Source organism: Rhipicephalus sanguineus, chromosome 5 (genome assembly GCF_013339695.2).
Source record: "Rhipicephalus sanguineus isolate Rsan-2018 chromosome 5, BIME_Rsan_1.4, whole genome shotgun sequence".
Lineage (NCBI taxonomy): Eukaryota > Metazoa > Arthropoda > Arachnida > Ixodida > Ixodidae > Rhipicephalus > Rhipicephalus sanguineus.
The window spans coordinates 166,287,499-166,304,014 of NC_051180.1; the positions used below are offsets into that span (position 1 = coordinate 166,287,499).

Genomic DNA, 16,516 nt, shown 5'->3' on the forward strand with positions numbered 1-16,516 from the left:
CAGCATCCCGCGGTGTCAACTCGAGTGATGCAAAAATCATCACGTGGTGACGTCATCATGAGGTCACACAATGCCGAAATTCGTAACGTTATTATGACGTCGCATGACGTGCCTTCAGATGATGACGCCATCGCATGACGTCGTCGCTTGTTGAAGGTGGGCCGATCACGGAGGTAGTGCAAAACCAGGTGAAGTGCAGAAAGGTTGCAATGCATCCCATACTGGATGCAGTGCAAAACCAAGTTAGGTGCATAAAGCTTTCAGACGGGGGCCAGGGAGGATCAGTATATCACAGGGGTCCCAAACACGCTGCCCGCGAACCTTTCGCCAGCGGCCCGGCCCGCACATCACCATCTACGTCCCATATGCATTTTTTTTAACAGCGAAGCTGTTGAAGCTCGCCGTAATTTGTCCGTCGGAAACAGAAATGATCATCATCATGAACCGGCATGCGCTCTCTACATCCTCTTCACCTTCTTCCTCTTGTGCTTCGCTCCCAGAATACGTGCGCAGATATCTTCGGCGTGGCCTGTAATAAACCTGATGGGTGAAGAACGAGTACAGAGAGATATAAAAAAAAATAGAGAAAGTAAGAGAGATATAAAGGCAAAGAAATTCATGCCGAAAATAAAATTATTCACGAGGCGGGATTCGAACCCGCGTATCCTCGATCCGAAGGCGAGCGTTCTAACCACCCGGCTATCCAAGCACGCTAGCAGAGCATAGCATAGCCTTGTATAGTATAGTGTAGCAAGAGGGTAGGAAAGGGAAGTGAGCGTGAGGAGGAGAGATGTAATGGTGAGGAGGAGGGAAATGAGGAGGGGAGAGAGTAAAACATAGCTTAGAAAGAATGAGAAAGAGAAAGAAAGAAATAGAGTGAGAGATCGAGAGAGAAAAGGATAGAAAGAAGGAGGAAGCAAGCGAGGAATACAGAGAAAGAACGAAATGGAGAAAGAGGAAGAAAGATAGAAAGAGCAAGAAAGAGAAGGAAATAGAGAGTGAGAGAATTAAATAAATAGAAATAGAGAAAAAACACACAGAAAAAAAAACAGAGAGAAGAGAGAAGAAGACAGAAATAGAGGAAGAAAGAGAACATTTGTAAAACTTAGCCAAACATGCAGCCAAAGCCAGGACTACATAGGCGCCCATCACCTTCGCTGTCTTTTTAGCATTGCGCCTCCAGTGTAGGTTATGCTAATTTTTTCTCAAAAGTCTGTTCATGAGTTACACAGACCGGTCTGGTCTCAAGCATTCTTTTAGTGAGGCACCCTATGCGGTCACCGTGCTTTGAAACATAACTGTGGAACAAGAACTCTATACTTCAGAATCGGCGTTCATACTTCAGTCATCCTGAAGATCGGTATCGATATTTCTCGATCTTTCACTGCAAATCCCCTTCAGAAATGACCAATATATGATATATGGGGAAAGGCCTTCCTTGAAATGGCAACTTTAGCCGACATTTCGTTGAAACCAACTCCTGTTCCAACCTTCTTCAATGCCCCGGCCCTTGCGCGACTGCATTTAGTGACTGCGGCCCGCTGACTTAAGCGCGATACAGACGGTAAGATTTTCCATGCGATGTGCCGGCCAACGCGGCGGTGGGGGAGAGGGAATGGTGGCTGTCCGATGCTATGAAAGGTCACCGTTCCGGTTTCCCCACCGCCGTGTTGGACGCCGCATCGCATGGAAAATCGTACCGTCTGTCTCGCCCTTTAGGCACGGAACAATACTTCTTTCTCCGTGGACTGAGGTGAGCTTGAGGCCCACGGTATAAGCGCTACGCAGAAAAAGAGGACGGCTCTCGGCTTCAAGTCTTCTTATGCGAATTCATAAGGGACCCTGTGAGTCTTCTTTATATGACATACCTTAATGTCCACTCCGTCATATGCAACCCCTAGCTAAACCCATTCCATCCCTCTAATATCTTTCTATTTTGTCGAGGTTTTCGGACAACTCGCACCGGCGCTTGGCAGGGTGGTCTGGAAACATAGCAAAGAGTGTCACTCGGCACCCGTGCCAGTAAAAAGGTGGGCTCCAAGCGCGGACACAGGAGAAGAGAACGAGACAGCACAAACACCGGATAGTCTCGGTCTCTTCTGATGTGTCTGCGTTTGCACGGCCACCCTCTTTCGTGACTTAAACAAATATTTGCGAACATTTATTTAAGCCAGCTCTTCCCAGTGATGTAAAGGAGCAAACTGCCCTGTAGGAACGTAGAAACGCGAGGACGCATGCATGCTCTATAGTCAGTTACAACCTAAGAATAAGTACATGCTCCGCCCCGTGAATTGCAGCGCGCCTGCCGTATCATCTGTGCAAGAGAGTCGTGTTGGGTTGTTTCAGTTCTAAACGTAAGTACTTTTTTCTGCTCATGTAAGCGATGGGCGTATTACGAATTACAAGGTCTTCGTCGCTACTTAAAATATTACGTTTGGCTGAGCCGCGATGTCGGAATCTGCTGAAGTTTGTCAGGAAGCTCAAATTTCGACCGAAAACCAGCGACACGAACCCGTGTCTGAATGGGAAAGTCACCTACAGGGTTCTCGCTAAAGGCACTTGACGACACCGAAATTAATAGTTGGATATTGCCACGCCTTTTTATAGCTCTTCTTTTTTACGTGTTCAGCTAGGTTTCACCCGCAAAGACTGTTAGCAACACTAGGTGCAGAACGCACAGCAATGTGTTAGAAGCTTCACGATTGTTTGAGCTCATTCTGTTAAGATTACACGCAGGACGCAAACGGTCAAGTTTATTCGAGAGCTTACACGAGCACCAGAAAGTGGCTGCTGTATAAAAGACGACGCGTTCCGCCAATGATAAATTACCGACGGCCGACGCTCTGTTCACCGCTATCAGAGTACAGCGTGAATTGATTGTACCTTGTCCTTTCATTTTCCGGGCACAAATTCGCCCACATAAAAAAGTTTAGTCTTGAACACGCCGACTGCTGCCTTCGTCAACGTCACGACCACGCGACAATATCTATGCAAATTATCTCGGGGTGGGACAGGGACGCTTTCGTTTCGTTTGTGTTGTTGCTTCTGACTGTGTAGAAATGTGGAATGGCGGGCGTACCCAGGAGATGTAGCTGAGCAGCCCGGCAGCACCGACGACAGCGAGCAGCGGTAATGTGGCGGCCGCAAGCAGCGCGGTGACCTTGCAGCAGTGCGGCGCATGGCCTTTGTCCGTGGCCGAATCGGGAGCCGCTGGGCCACGGACGGCTGTCGCACCACCTACAGCGAAAAGGGGGAAAAACTCGTTCTTGTGAAGCGATTGGTGCAGTTCTAAATCCTGCGCTAAAAGCAGCTCAACCTGAGGAAGTGCGTAGCACGGGCACCCACCGATTCCCGTTCGTAGAGCTCCAACTGCTCCGTTTACTGAGCCGCCGATGACGTCAGTGTTTGAGGTACGCACGCACGGTTTGCCCGGTACGAGTAAAATCTTGTTAGGGAGATTCGCAAAATCGCCGTGCTACATGCGCACTGCCTTTTGCTGCGCTTATAATCGAGTTCCTGCTTGTTATGGCATTGAGATACGTGTCATTTGCAACGAGTTCCTTCAGGTTGTTTCCCCCTTCAGATGTAGCGACGAAGGCGCCGGAGAAGCGCCGGTGGTAAGAGCAATCGCACACTTGGCGAGGCGGTGGTACCTTCTCTTGAGCAGCCTGGGTGTCAGCCGCATGTTTCCGAAGCGTTCTTATCGATTTTAAGTTAATAATTTCGATCTCTTGTTGGTTATTTTTGTTAATTATATTATTTTAGACCTTCGTTTATTTTACCCTGGTTTTGAGCAATGCTAAATTTGTTTTAGGCCAGTATTGACCCAACAGCGTTGCTTGTTGGGCGAGTTGGAACAATTCAGTCATAATGATGTTTAGCACAAACCCTAGACAACGGACAAAGGAGAGGACGTAGACGATGCGCTGCGTCTACGTCCTCTCCTTTGTCTGTTGTCTAACGTTTGCACTAAATATCATTACGACAGTACTGACCCCTTGATTTTTAGCGAGACCATGCGACATGAGACCCTGGATGGACGGCAAGCCGGGCACCTAAAGTTCTGCGCACTTAGAAAAAATATATTAGGCGAAGAGATGGGCCAGAGGTGGCGTCTCTAACGGCCAAATTATGTTTCCGGAAGCTGGAATGCGAGACAAAGCAAGGTCACTATGATGCAACATCGGCGTATACAATATTTGGGGAGGAGGGGGTCGAGCCCCGATGAAAATTTTCGATTTTGCATGCGCGTATGTACGCGCACACATAAAAACACACGCGCGAACATGCACAAAGAGTGGTTGACCCCCCCCCCCCCCCGCCTCCGAAAATAATTTCTGGCTATGCCACTGGTTGTGGCCCTCCCAGGAACACCGTCTTCTGGCGGCATCGGCATGGTGTCTTTCATTTTATTTCTAGCGTACGTCAGCGTCTGGAATGGCCTCCTCAGAAGGCGCATCCTGCGACCACCGAAACGCGAGTTCAGCAATAAATTTTCGCAAAGTCTAAAATTTGTTTATGTGTACAATCCTCCGTGTTGGCTTTAGATTTATTCTTGAGAGGGCTTTTAATCCACTATCAGGAAATTCAACGATGCCTTCATAGAAAGTGCTCGCTTCAAGTTCACAATCGTTTTACAGCACAGGTACAACGCATTGGTATGATTCAGATGTCTCATTCTGCTAGGCCCCACCACGAAAATTTGTTTTGTTTCATATATATTTCATTATGGCGGTTTTCGTCTTACCCGACAAAGGGACGGACGGGCAGACAGTGTTCTCGTTGAGTCGGCATAGAAATGCTTAGGTATTTAAGAGGTGCGATCTCGACATGACGCATAGATCGATGTCTTGCTTTTTTTTCCTTTTTCAGCCAAGAAAAAACGCCAAGGTCTATAGTGTGTGTTTGCTGGAATAATGGGTTTATTTATTTGTTTAGCATCACTCGACCTAACCATGAATGTTTTTACAGCAGAGCTGGAAATGGCACGCCTGCTTGGTTTTGCGGCGTCCGTCCGCGTACACACAAACACGCACACACACACACACACACAAACGACGCAAACTCCGCCAAGCGAACGCTCCAATTTGTTCCACCATCGTGACGTCACACGATGACGTCATCAATTGACATCGTCGATCCGCCAAATATGAGTCGATGACGGAGGCTGTGCAACACAAAGGGAGGTGCAGAAAGCTTCAGTGGAGCGGTACGCCTTTCGTACATGTTTTGCCATGTCAGTCGAGTCTAAGCGCTGCGTTGGCGCGGTCGTGCGCGGCAAGTATGAGTCGACCGCGCATTGTGAGAACGCCCGAGTAGAAGCGCGCTTCAGAGACGGGAGTGTGCCCTTCAGCTCCGCTGGTCACCACTGGCGCAGCAAGGCGGGGTCTCTACATCTTCTTCGCGCTCTCTACATCCTCTTCTTCGTCCACTTATGCTTCGCTCCCAGAACACGTGTGCCGATTTCTCCGGCGTGGCCAGTAATAACCCTGATGGGTGAGAGAACGAGTACAGAGAGAGAAAGAGAGACAGAGATATAAAGAAAGAGATAGTGAGACATTCTTGCCGGAAATAAAATTCTGCACGAGGCGGGATTCGAACCCGCGTACCCTTGAACCGAGGCGAGCGTCCTAACGACTCGGCTATCCGAGCATAGCATAGCCTTCTATAGTATAGCGTAGCAACTAGCAAGGGAGTGGGAAAGGGAAGTGAGCGTGAGGAGCAGAGTTGTGATGGTGAGGAGGAGGGGAGTGAGTAAAGTGTAGCAAAGAAAGAATGAGAGAGATATATAGAGAGAGATATGTAGAAAGAGAGAGAATAAGATCGAAAGAGGAAGCAAGCATCACGTCGTCTAGCGACCAGATACCGCACCATCTGGCCGCACCACCTCAACAAGCCACGCATGCGCGGCTTGGTGAGGTGTTGCGGCCACACCCACGTTCACCGACGGAGACATGGCGCGCAACCTCCGCTCTACAGTGCATAGCCTGGCTGGGCCCGATCGTGCCGAGACAGTCACGGGGCGTCCTAAGAAAATGCGTACTCCCGAGGAGGAAGCCGTGCATCTCGAAGCCATGCATGCATGTCGACGGGGAGTACGAGCGGCGACGGGCCCGTGCTTCGCTCTGCCAAGGTTTGCTCGACTTAGTGCAAACTTCCCGCTTTTTTTAAAACACGAAAGTGTTTTATGCCGGGGTCCACCAAAACTTCACTGACATACTTCCGTCACGGATACGACGTTGTAAAATATACTCTAGCAGATGACAAAGAAAAAAAACTAGAAGAAAAAGTTCCGTCGCCGAGAAACGAACCAACGACCCCTCGCACCGGTGCGCGCGGCGCGAAATGACTCGGCCACAAAGCCGAGTCATTTCGTTCTTGAACATACTAACGGCGAGCTATCTATATACACCATTTACCGCTGGCGGTACGCATAGCTCGGAGGCACTTGTTTTTATTATCACCAGCGAGGTGGCGCGAAGGGCGCGAAGGGAGTGCTTTAAAGGGTAGATCGTCGCTCCGCTTGCCGCGATGCGCGCGCGCCCTTCCTGTACTTTGCCCGACAGTGCGTGGTCGCCCGTGCGCGCGCGCTTATCTCGTGGTCGAGGCGGTTTGTACGTCTTGTGCTTTCACCGCAAGTTTACGTTGAGGTTACCGAGTGCATGAAGGTCACTTCGCTCACTGCAGCGGCCGCATTTGCTAAAGGACCGCGCTGCTCATACACATAGAAGTAGCAACTAACTGTGTTGTTAGATGGCGCTCATCCTGTATGTGTTATTTTCATGCGCCCTTTGGGCTTGAGCAGCACATTGCAAGTTTCGAGCTGCTTGCCGTTCTTCGCGTGACATTCCGATTTGTTGCTATCGCATTCACTGCTTCGACGCGTTCCACTTTCGTGTTATACCGCTTCCTAAGACGGAGGGATCAGCCATGCTTTTTTTTTTAAATGCGAAGCATTACTTAGCGAACCTTTAAAACTTTGAGCGTTTCTATCTATCTATCTATCTATCTATCTATCTAGCCGCCTACGTCTAGATGCTCTCATGGTCGCCTCCTTAACTTGGTGTAGACCAAAATTGGCATGGGAGGGTAAGAACATTTGACGAATATGACTGTCGGGTCATGACATGAATAACGTGAAAATCCTGTCGCGTACGCCGTCAAACACTCTCCTCCAGACATGGGTGGCACATACCCGTTTACCACCGCCCGCGGTGTACGGGTATGCGCCACAAGTGATTGACAGTTTACATCTACCCAGGAACGGCAAGACACTGGTGATTTAAATTTAACAGATTTAACATTTAAATTTAACAGACATTGGTAATTTAAATGAGAGAGCGTCAAGAAAAGCCGACATAGGCAGCGTTGACCCGACGAACGGAAAGAATAAGAATGAGGATCCCAGCAGAAATCGAACCCAAGCATTCTGCGTGGCAATCGGGTATTCTACCACAGAGCCACGCCAGGCCCATAAACTGGTTTGGAAAAACAGCCTATGCAGGCGTAATGGCGGTGCAACGTCACTTGTGTTTGTGGTGCTGGCTATCTAATTTTACAAGAAAGCAATAAACACTACATATGCACTCCTTCGATACAGGCATCATATCAGATTAACGTCTGTGGTTCCAGCGTTGGCTCCGCTTTTATAGCAGTCTAATAAACATTACATTTGCATTCCTATGATTCAGCAAGCTATATTGAAGCATTGCTCGACCCCGATGGAGTACATTAACGAAAGTTACGTGTGATATTCACATGATTGCACCATAAAGTGCACCTAGTTTCGATAATACTGACGTATGTACTCTAACGCGAGGGCCGACGTTACGTTGCACCTAAGTTACTCTTTAAACGCCAGGGCTATCGACGTGCCTGGTAAGCCCACGATGTGCACATAGCTACTACACTTATAAAAACACGTCGATCCACCTCGTAACGCTTGACTCAAAGCTATAAAGTACAGCAGAGAAGTACTCGCTGACTGCTTCGCATGAAACCGATTCCCACAATGCGTGGAATCTGCCGAATTTTTACAATACGAAACAATCAATTTAATATCAGACTGTATATATCGTATGATTTTAGTTCCTTCAAACACGTGCAGGTGCCTTGAGGAGTTAATATATAAGAATCACTTGTCTGTTTTCAATACCGCAGAACATACAAATTTTTCTCTTCTGTTTCAGTTGTCTACGAATTTCACGGTCAAAGCAATATTGACCAAGATGGGACGGCCGCACAGAACTACAGGGGGCTTCCAGATGGCATCGACCACTTTGACAGAGGCAATTATCGAAAGCACGTGCAACGATCCTACTGCAATGTTGGGAAAGCGTTGCATCAATTCAAGGACGGCCTCTGCAGTTTATCAGGCCAAATTCAGGACAACGCCCAGACAGTGAGCCGCTTGTACAGCAGACAGATTAATTGTGGCCCCAGCTTCTCCGTAAGCTGCAACTGCAAGGCAGGATACAGCGTGACATGGAGCCTTATGTTCGGGCTTATCTATCTCTCTCTCTCTCTCTCTCTCTCTATATATATATATATATATATATATATATATATATATAGTTTAAGAAATGAAGGAGCACACTTACGAAAATTGCATATTTTTACTCATTTACGTGTCGGCCGTGGCACGGCCGAAACTAAATGAGTAAAAATATGCAATTTTCGTAAGTGTGCTCCTTCATTTCTTCAGCTACATGTGCACCGGACCTTCAGAACTTCCTTCTGAATTATATATATATATATATATATATATATATATATATATATATATATATATATATATATATATATATATATATATATATATATATATATATAATACACAAAATGTAAATACAGTAAAACCTCGGTGATACGAATCTCGCAGGATCACCAAAAATATTCGTATCATCCGAAGTTCGTATCACCAGAAAGTATGGTAAATTAGCATGCGACAAAAGAAAGCTGCCGTACATTTTCAGTTATTGTTTTTCAGGGCCGCATTAAAGTCACGAACAGCTCTGAATGATTGCCACTGAAGTTTTTAGACGTCAACGATTATACCTGCACTCATAAATATACGGCCCGTGCGCGCGTGTGTATTTACTTTACCAGGTGTGTTGTGAGTATGCTTTTCCGCGTGACACCAGAGTAGTGCGGCGAAAGTGACTTAAGGAGCGCTTTGACACGATAGATGACAGACAGACAGACAATGAACTTTATTAAGGTAGTCCTGAGGAGCACCGCAGCCGTTCAGGGCGGCAGCGCCGTGGGCCGCTCCCACGTGGGGACGGGGAGGCCAAGCCTCACCGCCGCGTCGTGGGCCCTCTTAACTGGTGTAGTAGATTCGAGCTCCTTAGCTCGGAGCACCACTCTTCTTCAGTGAGGCGTTGAGGGCCCCGTAAGGAGGGACACCACCAGAGCATGTGATATAAACTGCTTCGTGCGCCACAATCGGGACAGTCCGATTCAGAAGCGTCCGTGTAAGATGAAGGCCAGAAAATTTCGGAGCTGCGGTCCTATGTTATTATTTTTTTATCGCGGTGGTGTTTGGGATGTTTTTCGAGAGATCCTCGAAATGTTTTTCGGATGTTTTTCGCGAGATCTTCCTTTCAGTCCTCGTCCGTCTTTCATAGGATGTCTGATGCACGAGGACATCGCTTGCATGACAAGGCTTGTAATCTAAACGCGAAAACACACGGAGGTACATTAGGGCCTCCAAGATTCGCGCACACAATCTCGGAGGCTACGACGCGTCACTGAATGTTTATTCTGATAATTGTGTAAGAAACGTACTTTTTTTTACACCAAGATTCTGACGAATTGCGGCGCGGCGCGCATGCCGGCGCTTACGTTTCTGCGCCCGCACGTGCTTGGCGCTTCTTCCGCGACAGCGCGGACAGCACCTCTTCGTACCTGCGCGGTACGGTAACCTACGTTCGTATCAAACGTCGCGGGGTGAAAATCTGTTCGCAACAACCGTACTCCATTACAGTGCGGGCTAATGGGCCATGGCCGGAACCAAAGAAAAATTCGTATCAACCCGAAATTCGTATGAGCCGTGATCGTATCACCGAGGTTTCACTGTATTCTGCGGGCGGGGAGGGCGTTACCCCGCTCCCTCCGGCTGCGCCGATACCCTGCAGTTCCTGACAAAAGAGGAATTTCGATTAATGCGACCTTGACAACATGAAGGGTACTTCGCTCTTCAGTGTTCCTAAAGCCCCCAAAACAAATTACGACAGGCACGAACATCAATCCATGTAATAAAGCAGCAACAATTCTTTTCCTGTTACAGTTCCCTGAAATCACGCCTGAATACGCGTTGCCTTTCAAGTAATGTACGTGTCTGAGTGAGCATGCAGTGAAATGGATGTTGGACATAATTTTTACTTTCTGCACAAGTATACGGTTGTGACTGTATATTGTTATTTGACGTTCGGTTTTCTTTCAACCACGCGCGTGCGTTGACATTTACAGCAGCCTGTAGATGATCAAAAGTTATATGCGGGTGAAACGGATGAGGGAACTCTTTTTTACTAATGCTGCCTTGCAGTGGTGGTCCAGCCAGTTTAGAATCCGGAGCAATTTTGGGGGGCAGGAAAAAAAGCTGTTTTGGAACAGATCTACAGCAGAATTAAGGAACTGTGTACTTGAGCATGTTTGGAGCAGTCAAAATGGAGTTCGGGATCACTTGGAACAATACCGTCTAATTTGTTTTATGCATATACGTGTGCAAACACGAAATGATGCTGCAATGAAAAAAAAAAGGCGACAAGCCCAACAGTAAGAGAACAGACATCCATGAGCTTCTTCCCACAAAATTATGTCACGCGCTGGCTTCACCGCATTACACAAGGCAAAACCGAAGCCAGGGGGGAGAGGGGCTCTCCCCCGGCCCTCGAAATTTTGATGGAGGGGGGTGTTTTACCGTCAATAAATAATGATAATTGGTGTTTTTCTCGAACAGTGAAGGCCTTCAGCAAGAGCCCCATCCCCCCTCCAAAAATATTCCTGACGATACAAGGTGCGTATTGCGGTGGAGCATTCATGACAAAGTCAGCATAGCACAAACGGTTTCTGCGAGTGACAGGTGTCAGAAAGTCATGCCAAACAGAAAAATCAACCTAACCAGAAAACCGGCAAAGAACCTTCTGCTTGCGATTGCTCGAGTGCACAGCACAGTCTATCATCGCCCCACTTTTTTTGTTCTGGCTGGTGCTCGATCGTACTCAATAATTATCAACTATTAGGCGCGCAAACAACCGCAGAACGCGTATTTCTCGCGCGGAAGCAAGTGTACGCACTAGCAATGAGCGCCGAGCATCAGGGAGGGGCGTAGGCAGAACTTTTTTTCGGAGGGGAGAGGGAGAGCACCTCCTTGATCTGAATTGGGGGCCGGGCAGGCGGATGTGGTCGAGTGTCATTTTGTGCTCTTTATGCCATGGCAAAAAAAAAAAAATATCGGGGAGGGGGGGGGGGGCACGGGCCCGGTGTGCTACCCCTGGCTACACTCTACCCTGGCTATGCCACTGCCGACCATATATCGCAACCCCGCAGCCGCTATCGGAACGCTTCAATGCATTTTCTATGTAGCAGTGAAGTATATTGCCAGTGGTGGTCCAGCCAGTTGAGGACATGGAGCAATTTTCGGAGCAGAAAAAAAAAAAAGCCCTGTTGGAGCAGAGAGAACTGCGTTTTAGAGCAGCTGCTCCAAAACGAAAAGCGAGTGCACCAGGCGCGCGCGACGCGAGCGCCACTGGCCGAGAGGGAGGCGCGGCGCGCATTACGGAGTGACGTCAGCCCTTTCCTCACCATCTACTGACATGATACACTAGTGTACAGTGACAAGTCAACTTATGAGTGGACTTGACTTATGAGTGGAGATGTGCCAACACCGCCAACGCTGTCCTCCTAACTCTATTGGGAGCCTATATATAGGCTTTGGACATTGTAATTAGGCCCTAATTAATGTCAATTAACTATTACACGTGTGCTGCGCAGCCCTATACTTGGGTACTACGCATACGCTAAACGTCTATTACCTAAGGTCACTTAGGGCGAACGAACGTATTCGTTTCTGTAATTCCGATGTGCACCCATCCTCATTAATTTTAATTAATTATGCCAACAGTGAATTGGCCCTTTTATATATAACATTTAGCACATCCTTTTTATGTTCATTTATTTTTGTTAGGGGTTTTTAAAACTTATGGACAAGCTCGCTCAGTGGTGAATCAGGTGTGTTCCGCAAGAAACTTGATGCGGCTAAGTGCTAGCGCCAGTAGCATAGCCAGAATTTATTTTCGGGAAGAGGGGGCAGGGGGGGGGGGGTTAACCATACTTTATGTTCGTGCGTGCGTTTGCATGTATGCGTGTGTAGCACGTGTCTATGTATGGTGCAGTATTTCCTAACCTAATACCCTTTGTAGCATGTGGCAATATACACAAGCAAAATCTAGAAATTTCTAGGGTGGGGTTGTACGCCCCCAACCCTCCCCCCCCCCCCCCCTGCCCCTCCTCCTGCCTACGCCCCTGGCTAGCGCCATAAAAATACTGGAAGATGACCAAGGCAGGTTGGTTTCTTGAAAGATCCCCGAGGATCACAGCCAGCGAAGCGAGGAACATCCCAGTAAAAACATATCCTCAGAAGTGAGGGTTGAGCCAGTGGCGCAGCCAGAATTTTTTTTTTCGGGGAGTGGGGAGTTGCGACCCTCTTTTATGTATGTTCGTGCGTGTGTTGGTATCTGCGCTCAAACATATATTTGCCAGACCTGGCGGTAATGAAATAATTATATTGCTGTAACGTGTAATGTAATGAATTGCTTCAAGCGAGCAAATTACCCACTACTTCCCAATTTGGACTGAAATATAGCATGTCTGCTTCCTTTATGGCATAGATTTAGACGGGGTTTAGACACGGGACGATGAAGGAACGACAGACAGGGCGCTGAGGCGCCGACACTGTCAATCTTTCGTTCGTTTCGTAAGTCTACCCGCCACGGTGTTCTAATGGTTATGGTGCTCGTCTGTTAACCCCAAAGGCCGCGAGATGGAATCCCGGCCGCGGCGGCCGCATTTTGGATAGAGGCGAAAATGCTCAAACATTTTCGCCTCTATCGTGTACTTAGATTTAGAACTCCAGGTGGTCGAAATTTCCGGAGCCCTCCACTGTACACGGCATCCCTCATAATCGTATCGTGGATTTGGGACGTTATATTCCCCATTCTACCCCCTCCGCCCCCCAAAAATATAACATTTCGTGAGTCTGTCGTTCTTTCAGCGCCCTGTCTGTCCGTTCACCATCCCGTGTGATGAGATGTCAATGTGAGTGCCAAACCCCAAGCATGGGAATTAAGTTGGAACGAGGCCGGCCCACAGAAAAGCTGCGTAGCATCTGATATCTGAACTCGATCGAAGCCTTGAATAACGTTGCTGGAAGGCCACGGCCCTCGAATGTTTAGACAAAAGTGGTCGACGACGGCTCAAGAGGATGCAGGAGTTTCAAGCGCGTATCCGTCCTCCCCACCTTCCCTCCTAGATAGAGTGCTGTTGTTTAGACATAATGAAGATATATAGGTCCTCTGGTCCCAGGTCACCCCGCCGCCCAGCTCTGCTTTATCCAAGATATGTCAAGCAAGCTTCAAGACAGGTTAAAGACGCGTCATCAAAACAACGACAAGTTGTCGCCGTCATGGTTTAGCTGCTAATCCCCAGAATTAAGAATGACGCCAAGTCGCCAAGTTAAATGCCAACTCCGGCGATTTTTTGGCCACGTCAAAGTAATGGTGCTTTTATGTTCCTGAGACGCTCCTGTTACGTGCCCGATAGCAGAAATACTCGGCAAATTGGAGAATAATTTTAAATAAGCAAAATAGCGCAACACCGAAACCGAAACCCAACCGAGTGTACAACCGAGTGTACTTACGAACGAACCGGAAGTCGTGCAAGGCATGCCGGTCACGCCGGCGCGGAGTATGAAAACTGTGACAGCCGGGACGAGCAGGAGCACATACTGACGTCACAGACGCAATGTTGCCAATAATTGTGGGAAGCCAGGAGGGCGTTTGCAGACAATCTTTAAATTTCATTTGCAAACAATCTGCGCATGTCTCAAGCCCGTAATTTGGCATAAATGACGGAAACGTGCAAAGGAACGTACCCAGCGAATTTCATTGAGATCCATCGACCTAGAAAAATCGCCGGAGTTGGCCTCTCATATTAGCTAATTACTATTTCACAATTCCAAAATCACGATGCTTGCCGCGAGAAAGCGTACAAAGATAAAATACGGGGGGAGGGGGGTGACGCCACCTTCCCCCGGCATGACGTCATAGATTTTCACGGCATCTACTAGGCCCTACGTAGTTTCTAATCAGTAAAAAGGAAGTACATTGTCCTCTGAGAGGGCCACAGACTTCACATACCAAATTCCAGGAAATTTCGATTAGCTAATGTCGCCAAAACACGAAAGATAACATTTTGAAATCCGTGACGTCACGCGCGGAGATTTCGGCGCGAAATTTAAAACTGAAACTGAGACCTTGACTTTCTTCTGTGATAATGAACCTATGATGGTAAGATAAACAACACTAGAGTTCTTGGAGCACAATTTATCAACCTAAACCAATTCGTTGTGTCACTTTAGTGTCCCATTAAGTCATTTCATTACCTTGCAAAAGCAATATAATGGAATGTCATTACTTTCGGCGAACGGTAAGTTATGTAATTTAATTACCTTTTAGGATAATTTTGCCATCTCTGATATACACGTGCTATCGCGCTCAATATGCGCTACACCGCAGTAGCGCGTGGCCAAGCGCACTGTAAGGTTGTACAGCGGCGCCGATTGTGACATGTTTTCGAGTTATCAGGGGAGGGTTTCGCTTTCCTCTGCTTGCTTTCACGCTCACCCACGTTTTGCCCAGCGGTGGTATCAGCTTCGAGAATGATAACATCAAGGGTGAAAGCAAGGAAGTGGGGGCGATGCGCGCTCGCAGGGAAAGCCAAACTCTATCCCAATAACTCGAAAACATGGCACGATCGGCGCCGCTGTAAAACCTTACAGTACGCTCGACCACGCGCTCGCAGGGTGTAGCTCATACTGAGCGCGATAGCAGGGGGGTGAAACTTCGCAGTTTTTCTGTCCCGTGATTGCAGCGATCCTAATGTTTGGGGGCTGTACTACCTACGAGCATAAATGAACGTTGCTGTTTCATTTTATATTTATTACCAGATTACTTATTAAATCCCGATTTTTTAATACTCAAGTGAACCTATAGGTTGCAGTTCGAGGTTGCGAAAATATGAGCGCCACCCGGAGTGGAAAACGGGAACTGCGCCGTCCTATCCACGGCCGGACTCGACTCTCTCCTCCGCTCCCCCCTTACGGCCTTTGCAATGATGGATGTTGCAGCCTGCCGCCGCAGCTCTGTGGTGGCGCTGTCAGCTCACCGTTTCGCCTCTGCAAAACGCATTGACGGATGCGCTCCGGCAGGCTGCATGCCAGCAATATCTGTGTAACCTCAGCTGGCGGACCCAATTTATCTTTTATTTTAAGCTTGATATTCATTTTGAGCGCTAGTAGTCAACGTCGTAGTATCATATAATGCGGACGGAACGGCTTAGAGCCTCTCCTGGAAGACGTAAGCTAGCAGCAGACGAGGCTGGAAAAATAAAAGGGGATGATCAACCCAACACTCACAATTATTCAGCACACGTCGTTACTTAGGCTATATGGTTATTTAATGCGCACGTGAAGTTATGAGGTAAGAATGTTGTGAGGCTACAACAAATTTGAGGTATTCACAGATTCAAACTTTATTTTCTGATCAATATAAAGCACTCTTGCACATTTTGGTGCCGACAAACTTCATATCATGTGCATTAAAGCCTAAAATGCTTTCTCGATAGCTTATGCACGTAAGCAACTGGTTTCTCGTTTTTTTCTGTTACCATTTTGGTGTGATTAACTAGAAGCAGCCTGAGAAACCTGTCAGCAATCACACTAGCTGTGCGGCTTCTGTGACCGTTGCCAACGTCCTCTGGGCAGTTCAAAATGGGCGATTGTTCGAGGTACGGTGTAACAAGAAGTTGCAGCACTTCGTGCACTTTTGTCCGTGGTAGGTGCTTCGCAGCCGTTTCAAAGAAAACCACAATGTTGTCCAAAAGTGCCAAGAACACACGATTTGGGTAATGAAGTCTACTTTTGTCCTGTTCGTGCAACAAAGTGAACAGAGGGTCTTCTTCGTTAGTTGTCGTCACCATCATCAAGCAGGCATCACAGCCTAACTCGCTAATGAGTTTCACCAGGTACCCCCCCCCCCCCCACATACACGAGACCGGAGTATGTCACTGAAGGGGATGGATCTAAAAGGTGTCCTTTCAGGTTCTCCAGCTGTTCAGTCACTTCCTGTGGTACGGCTGCAGCGAGCTCTTCAGCTTCAGTCTCTGACATCAGCCGGACCTGCCTCGGGTGGATGGCCTTTTCTTTGACGATGTTATCAAGGGCAATTGTGACCAT

General features: G+C 47.9%; 1 protein-coding gene across 1 annotated transcript in view; it reads right to left on the minus strand.

Moving 5' to 3' along the window:
• The window catches only part of LOC125758653 (uncharacterized), a 48,781-nt gene extending 32,265 nt beyond the window's left edge, over positions 1-16,516 (minus strand). The window contains exons 1-2 of the mRNA XM_049416080.1: positions 16,325-16,516; positions 3,080-3,316 (exon numbers count right to left, since the gene is read on the minus strand). Of these exons, the coding sequence (XP_049272037.1) occupies positions 3,080-3,316; positions 16,325-16,516 (429 nt within the window). The remainder of the gene's footprint in view (positions 1-3,079; positions 3,317-16,324) is intronic.